Source organism: Syngnathus scovelli, chromosome 10 (genome assembly GCF_024217435.2).
Source record: "Syngnathus scovelli strain Florida chromosome 10, RoL_Ssco_1.2, whole genome shotgun sequence".
Taxonomy (NCBI): domain Eukaryota; kingdom Metazoa; phylum Chordata; class Actinopteri; order Syngnathiformes; family Syngnathidae; genus Syngnathus; species Syngnathus scovelli.
Window position 1 is genome coordinate 11,376,381 of NC_090856.1, and position 8,197 is coordinate 11,384,577.

Here is an 8,197-nt window from a genome sequence, read left to right on the forward strand (position 1 = left end):
TAGCCGAGATGGAACCGAGGTAAGTGCATCAAGTTACTGCTCTTCATGTGTCCATCCATCCAGATCTTAAACATTAAGCATTACAAATTCTTGCCTTGCATAAACAAGCGATACAAATCCATGACCCAATCAGCTTTCTCTTTCCATGGTAGCCTTCAGGAAAGCAAGCCAGATGACGGTGAGCGGCTGCTGTGGAGTTAAATAAAATCAATCTCCTCTTAATCAGAAAAACCTCTGTGCATTTCCTCCTCATCTGATGCAGGACGTCAACAATTAACACTTGAAAGCCTGCATTCATCAACGTCATAATCGTTGTAATTGGATGCAAAACAAAAAGCACCGCAGTTTCATTTCCCTCTTGTTGAAGATACAGATTCGCATTCAAGATCATGTCTCAAGACGCCGAGAGGCATAATAGGCCACCCGTGCACTGGGTTCATTTGCATTTTGCACAATGGAAATAGATCTTCAGAAACGGACACACTGGTGCATCATCGTGATCATCTTGTTTGAACCTCCAAAGTGCAAGGGCCAAAACCCGAAGGCAAACTTATATGGCTCAATTTGCCAATTTGATTGATGAGAATCCACGGAGTCAGAAAGACCTCACGCCCAGCTCATGAGGCATAATCTTCCATTTGCTTGATGATTTGCAGACTGCACATTGACGACCAATCAACTTGGACTGAAACGTGATCAAAGCAGGACAGTCAAGTTGCTCGCTTGACTGTCGTCATCAGCACAACAGCAAAGAAGACATTTGCCGTTGGACAGCGATAGTGATGGTTCAAAACTAAGCGGCGAAAGTAAAGACAGCTTCGAGATAGACTTTGAGAAGAAGGTGGCAAAAGTCCTCATTTCTGTGTGGCAAGATGTCGTGTTGACTTTGACGTGAGAAAAAGTTGCAGCTGCTTTGTTTGTTTAACAAGCACACATCCTTGAGCAAAGCGTTCTCCTAACGAGGAAAATACACGGCAGCCGGGTCGCTCGGCCAGCTCAAATAAACCCACCCAGCCGCACGAGTGGAGCATGTGCCCTTGTTTGCGCAACGACAACTTCTTCGCTTATCTCCCTGGACACACTTTGAACTTTCTGAGCTCATCAGGCAAGTGTTGGGCTTGATCGCTTGGAATTGTCACCACACACATGCTTTGGGAAATTGAGGTCCAATTTAACCACACGCACACTTTGGGAAATTGAGGTCCAATTTAACATCACAAAATGATCAACTTTAGAAAAAACATGTAGAACAGCAGGAAGAGACAAGGTTTTTCAACTTTGCTACCTGCTCCATTGTCTTTTTTTTCCCCCAGTCAGTCTTTGAAAGTCGAGCTCAAGCTTCGTAAAACAATTGAAGAAAGTGCGGGTAGGCCAGATGAAACGTGGAAGGCTCCGAGAGGCGTCCCGCTTAGCGATAAAGGTACATGCTGGGACTCTGGTACAGGTACATGTAGGCATCGCAGAAGAGACGTTTGGCAACACCTTTCATGTCCCGAGGGATCTGATCGGCCAGCTCGGCCGGGGACATGTCCAGGTAGATGGCCACCTCGGGGCACGCTCGCACCTCAGGGATGTTGAAGCCGTCTGCGTCGCCTGTGAGAGCGCAGCACATGACCCAGTCAAAAGCCAGCAAAAGGGAGCGCTGCTAGCTGCTGCCGCGAGCCGCCGCTGCGACTCGCCATTTGCCTCCGCAGCTCACCTTCCCTGTCCGCCATGCTGTCAAAGAAGATCCAGTCGTGGCTGTGGGCTCCGTATTTGATGAAAGCAACGTAGTGGCTCGTCTCGATGCAGAGGACGGCAAAGAGCTCCAAGGTGTCCCGAGTCAGCGAGTGAGGCGGTCCTTGCGCGGCGTAACCCTCGGGGAGGTCCAGGACGGTCGTCTGATGGCTGCGCCGCCGAGGGTGAGAATGGACCTGGAATGCACGTCGTCGACTGAATTCCATTTGGAAGCGGCCTTTGCCTTAGGACCGTGCGGAAGGCGGCACACCTGAAGCGAGCATGTGGTGCAGAAGACTTTGAATCCTGTCTGGCTGAAGAGCGACTCGTCAAAGCAGAAGGCACACTCTTCCTGGGCCAGCTTGCCGCAGAGGATGCACTGCTGGGGACCTGAAAGACACACAGCGTTCAGCACCGCTCTGACTCTGCTCGCCGGTAACAAGCAGCACAACCCGGGCTTACCCTCTAAGAGGAGGCCGCTGACATCCAACTCCAGGGATGGAATGATCTTGTCAAACATTTTGAATTTCTTGCCAAAGCGAGGCATCTGAAGAATAAGGCAGGACGGCATCTGAAATCAGAAGGAAAGAGAAAAGTGTTACATTTTTGGAGACAATGAATAGGATGCAGAAAGCAGACAGGACACGCCGACGACAAGGAGCCCGTATCACCTCGGCCAGCTTAAGTCCGGCGTTGTGGAAGGAATGTTCCAGCAACTGTTGCACAGTCGGAAGCAGCAGGCCTCGCTTCTGCTCCAGGAAGATCTGGTAGCAGTAACTCTCTTGCACTTTGCCAGCAGCCGACCTGCGGACGTCACGGCACGCGTCAAGGTTCGGGCGCGTCTGGCGAAAAATTCCGCAGAGGCGCCGACGTACAGTTTGAGGAGAGGATCCAGGGCGAGGATGTGGTGCATGATGACGGTGAGGAACTCCTCCGGGTCTGAAAACCCACAGCGGAGTGAGCCCGGCACACAAATGGCGTCCACGATGCCAGGGAAACCAAACTCACCCTTCTCCTCTGTGGTGAAGGAGTGACAGTAGCCGTGTTTTTCCAGCTGCTGTCGCAGCTTCATGACGTGCATGGCTTGCACAAAGCCTTCGCTGGAAAAGCAGCCCGAGATCACTCGCCATGCCTTTCCAACTCACACGTGTGAAACACACCTTCTAAGGGGGTTGACGATGTCGTGGAGGAGCGTTCTCTGAATGGCTGCATCTTGAGGCTCGATGGATTTGCACAACATGGAGTCCAGCACCGAAGAGCAAGAGAACAAACTGCCAAGGTGCAAAGAAGCAGACAAGCGTCGTCTTTGAGCCAAGGTCTTGGAAGCAGCAAAGAAAGAGCTCCGAGCAACAAACTCGTGGTCACCTAACGAGGGCCGCATCCATGTAGCAAGAGTTGCAGTGTCCCTGGATGCCCTTCATCCGGCCAATCAGAACTCGCGCAACTCGATCCGAGCTGACGGGAGCCACGGGATCCACTTTTTCAACACTCTGCTGTATTTCTCTGTCTGCAACAGTGAACATAATGCATGAGAGGTCAAACTTTGCTGGAGGGTCGGAGAGGACGCTGACCTGCGACCGAGTGCTTCGGCGCCCCCTCGCTGAGAAAGCGCGCATCGGGACGGCAACAGCTGTACTTGACGAAGAGAGCCCTTCTGGGAGGACATTGGAAGAAAGAGACGTTTTTGAAGGTGCCGTCACTCACGCCAATGTCCTCCTCCTGCACAACAGGACAGAAAACGGGATCAAGCTCAAATGGAGGGTTGAAATCATGTTACGATCAAACAAAGCAATCCACAATATCACCACAGATTTATTTGTTGCCAATGAATGAGAAGTCTAACTAGATTTCTTGTACATAGGCAGTTCCACTATTTTTCAATCTCCACCCAAATGGTAAACATTACAAGCTCGAGTCCAGCCATCACGTCCTGTCGCCCGGGAAGGGTCCCAATCCAGCGGATGATTCCGTACAAACTGCCCGTGCCCAAGGACACCTCCACCAGTGAGTTCACACCCATGCCCCATTTTTCTTCTACTGCAACGTTGTCGAGGGCAATCAGGTCAGACCCTGTGAGGGGGGGGGACACACATTTGGGTAAAATGTCCACCAAATATAAAGTGTCATGTGAATCATGCATGCTCCAACCGGCAGGATATTCCCCAACAACAACAAACTGGAGCGGGACTTCAACTTCGCCCGTCTTCCCCGTGGCATCAATGTCCTGCAAACATAAAGAAAGGGCCAAATTTCTGATGCTTTGTTTGCATTTGGCCCTCCGCTGCCACCTGCTGTTCAGATAAAGCTCCAAGCAAAAAGGCGAAGGAGACTGTGCATCAAACTTCCCCTTCAGATGTGAAGAATCGTAAAAATAAAACAAAATAGTCATATTAAACTTGTTTACAAGCGTAATATTGCTGCAATGTTGACTCACGGTGGAGATCAAGACAAAATGTTTGCCGTCCTTCTCCTGGACGTTGAGCACCATTCCATAACAGCAGTAATCTTCAATGAAGTAGGTGACTCTGTCGCCCGGGACCGGCATTTGCGTTTGGCGACCCGACGGGGGCTCGGAGTCGGCCACTGAGGAGGAGTCGGAATCACGTGGTCGGACTCTGCAGAAAGGAGCGAAGATGCCGCAGTCGCGCTCGCAAGCGAAGAGGCGCTCGTTGTCGTGGCATCCGTCCGTGTTGCCTTTGCCCTTGTCTTCCCCCTTGACCGCAGACAACAAGAAAAGCATTTCTTGCAAACAGGCCCGAATGCAAAAAGTGGCACGTTTGGGACGAAGTCTTGTTTGGAAGCTTGTACCTGTAGCTCAACTCCAAAGAATGTTGCCTCCAAGGGCTCTTCTGCCGCCGCTTGGGACAGGCTTCCTATGAAGCGGATGATTCCGTTCAATTGCCCTCCTCCTTCTTCCACGACGACTTCAGTCCCCTCGCAAAGCGTCAGCGCTCGACGGAGAGTGTCTTTGTCTCGAAACCATTTGAGCCTTTCAGAGTTGTCGGTGACGGCCAGCAGAAGAGCAGCCTCGCACCCACTGACTTCTTCCAGACATCTGCGATCCATCTCGCAGTACAAAGGTGCCAGTGAGCCAAGCATGAATACTTGTAACTTTTGGGCAAAGTCGATACTTGCTCGGTACTCATAAATACTATAACAGATGCGACCAGCGTGACTGTGTCGGAGGTAGTCCGGCGGTTCGGTGACGATGAAGTACTGGATGCCTGTCGACATCATGATCCTGAGGAAGCATAGATAGCAGGATAGAATAAAAAAAACACCAACACAATCACAAGAGTAAGTTGCACAAATGATAATGTTCACTCTAACAGCACCTGAGCACCGTAAGCGCGACATTTGAGATGCCGGTACAAAAGTACGACATTATATTTGGAAGAGTTGAGCACTCGTGAAAATTAACCGGAAGCCTGTCCTGTCAACAAACATTAAACAATGCTCCTCAACCAGCGTGTACATGTAAACATTGCAGGGGGCTACTTGGAAACATTCCCATATTTTAATTTGCAAGATGTCGAAATGCGATGAGTGCTTTACAACTTGTTTTCCTGGGGAGACTTGTGTTTTGTTCCAAATAATTAACGTTTCAATGCCTCTTGAAAGGGGGACTTATTTAAAAAAGCTCCATTTTTATTGCGGCACATATTCTAGTTTTTCTCTACACGTGGTAATAACACAATCACACAACCGATCAATTAAAATTCGAGTGGTTAGTGTATTGATTAGGCTTGTGGAGAGCCCAAGGCTCGCTGACCAGCTAAACAGGTTCTACTGCAGGTTTGATCGGTCCTCCCACACAACGGGACCTCCTGCAGCACAATCCACACAATCCACATACTCACCTCCCCCCACAACTGCTCTGTCCACACCTCCATCACCGTGGTCACCGACTCTCTCTCTTGCAGAGGCCGCGCCCGCACTCCAGATTCGCGAGGAGGAAGTGCGCCGGATGTTCCGGAGACAAAAGATCAGGAAGGCACCGGGCCCAGACGGCGTGTCACCTTCCTGCTTGAAAGTCTGCGCTGAGCAGCTGGCGCCCACCTTTGCACGGATCTTCAACCGTTCCCTGGAGCTGTGTGAGGTGCCCTCGTGCTTCAAGAGCTCCACCATCGTTCCAGTGGCCAAGAAGCCCGCCATCACAGGTATGAATGACTATAGACCTGTTGCACTGACATCTGTGGTCATGAAATCTTTCGAGAGGTTAGTACTGAACCACCTGAAGGATGTCACGGGCCCCCTGCTGGACCCCCACCAGTTTGCCTACCGGGCAAACAGGTCGGTAGATGATGCGGTCAACATGGGACTGCACTACATCCTGCAACACCTGGACACCCCAGGAAAGTACGCCAGGATCCTGTTTGTGGACTTCAGCTCGGCGTTCAACACCATCGCTCCTGACATCCTCCAACAGAAGCTCATCCAGCTTGCGGTGCCTGCCTCCACCTGTCAGTGGATCACCAGCTTCCTGACCAACAGGAGACAGCGTGTGAGGCTGGGGAGCATCACATCTGACACCCTGACCACCAACACTGGAGCCCCTCAGGGATGCGTCCTCTCCCCACTGCTCTTCTCCCTCTACACCAACGATTTCTCCGCAAGTGACTCTTCCGTGAAGCTCCTGAAGTATGCAGACGACACCACTCTCATCGGACTGATCCAGAACGGTGATGAGACTGCGTACAGACAGGAGGTGGAGCGGCTGGTCCACTGGTGCAGCCAAAACCACCTGGACCTGAACCCGCTCAAGACCGTGGAGATGACAGTGGACTTCAGGCGAGGCCCTTCACCACTTTCACCCCTCACTATCCGCAGTAATACTATTCTCTCCACAGACACCTTCAAGTTCCTGGGAACCACAATCTCTCGGGACCTGAAATGGACCGGCCACATAGACTCTGTCCGCAAGAAGGCCCAGCAGAGGCTGTACTTCCTGAGACAGCTCAAGAAGTTCAACCTGCCACGGGAGCTGCTGAAGACCTTCTACACTGCCATCATCCAGTCTGTCCTCTGCACCTCCATCACTGTCTGGTTTGGATCGGCCTCCAAACAAGACAAGCACAGACTGCAACGGACAATAAGGACTGCAGAAAAGATAATTGGAATCAACCTCCCATCTATCCAAGACTTGTACCTGTCCAGGACCAGGAAACGTGCAAGTAACATCTCAACAGACCCTTCGCACCCAGGTTGCAGCCTGTTTGAACTACTCCCCTCCGGACGCCGTTATAGAGCTCTGTACACAAAAACCAGCAGACACAGAGACAGCTTCTTCCCCCAGGCTGTCGCTCTGATGAACTCACACCACTCTTAGAGTCTCAGAGTCATTACTGTGCAATAACATCCCGCTTGCCACACCTTTTTTGTCTACACTGTTTGTACTATGTGTCCTCTCTGCATCCATTGCAGCCTGGTCATCCTAGAAGAGGGACCCTCCCATCTGTGGTCTCTTCTCAAGGTTTCTCATTTCCCCTAGCTGGAGTTTTGAGTTTTTCCTTGCCCTCTTGGGAGTTTAAGATCAGGGGGTGTTTGAGAATATCTTTCGTTCTTCACATGTCCTGAGTGTTGTTGTTAGTCACCTAAATGTTGAACAGAGGCTGTGATTTACCGAAGTCAAATTCCTTGTTTGGCACGCTCAAACATGGCGAATAAAAAACTCTTGAATCTTGAATCTTGAATCTTAAAATGTGTTTTAGATACTCGTATTATGAAGTAGAATGATGGGTGTGGTTGTGTACCTTCAAATATGTCACTTGACTGCATCTTCAAACTATTTTGCACTACTTTTCAGAATACATTGTCATGTATATACGAATATGACACTTGCTGGTACGGATTGTGGGGACATCGCTATATCTCCCCACCCAACAAGCAAATTCAATCAGATAAAATGGGTTTCCAAAAAATAAAAACGAAACAATAAAATAACAATCGATTGAGGTCAGAAAACACCCGTCGGTAAGCGAACATGTAAGTGTTACCAACAATACAAGCCGAAATGTAAGTGTTACCAACAATACCTTAGCTCGTCCAGAAAAGATGATTTGTTTTTATTTTGTCCCCATTCGATCGTGAGACGCGCTTCCTCGTCGGTATTAATTCAGAACGTCGTCGTGAGTAATGGTCATTCTTCTGCTAAAATATCAACTTTTCGTTGTCATTCTTCTGCTAAAATGGCAACTTTTGGTGCAAATTGTTAGATGCATCAACAAATTCGATTCTGAATTTTGTATTCACAACTACTTGTTGTGACAGCGACACAACTGCGCTACTTTTACTTTGAGAGACAAGGCCACATCTCATTTATTTGAATAATATCTCATTTATGCTCGCGTCGCTTGTTCGCTTGGTAGAACCTGCGAACACCGTAGAGCTCGTCAAGGAGACGAGGCGGATAATAAAGGTCTAAGGGTAAAGAATTCCCAGAGAATTGAGACGAACGTTTTGACAACGTCATTTATGGAGA

The 8,197-nt window shown here is 49.7% G+C and overlaps 1 protein-coding gene across 4 annotated transcripts; it reads right to left on the reverse strand.

Moving 5' to 3' along the window:
- Positions 1-1,187: 1,187 nt before the first annotated feature.
- cyldl (cylindromatosis (turban tumor syndrome), like) lies at positions 1,188-8,177 on the reverse strand. Of its 4 annotated transcripts, XM_049717100.2 has the most exons (15): positions 7,752-8,174; positions 4,525-4,957; positions 4,151-4,429; positions 3,865-3,940; positions 3,623-3,786; positions 3,288-3,435; positions 3,082-3,223; positions 2,877-2,987; positions 2,725-2,816; positions 2,592-2,655; positions 2,388-2,520; positions 2,179-2,287; positions 1,988-2,106; positions 1,700-1,913; positions 1,188-1,593 (listed from the first exon to the last, which is right to left on the reverse strand). In XM_049717100.2, exons 2-15 carry the CDS (start codon positions 4,951-4,953, stop codon positions 1,409-1,411), a joined length of 2,265 nt encoding a protein of 754 aa, XP_049573057.1. In that variant the 5' UTR covers positions 4,954-4,957; positions 7,752-8,174; the 3' UTR covers positions 1,188-1,408. The 4 variants fall into 4 exon arrangements, with proteins under 4 accessions (XP_049573057.1, XP_049573039.1, XP_049573049.1 ...); XM_049717082.2 differs by having other exon boundaries at positions 3,865-4,429; positions 7,752-8,177; XM_049717092.2 differs by having other exon boundaries at positions 3,623-3,940; positions 7,752-8,175.
- Positions 8,178-8,197: the final 20 nt, after the last annotated feature.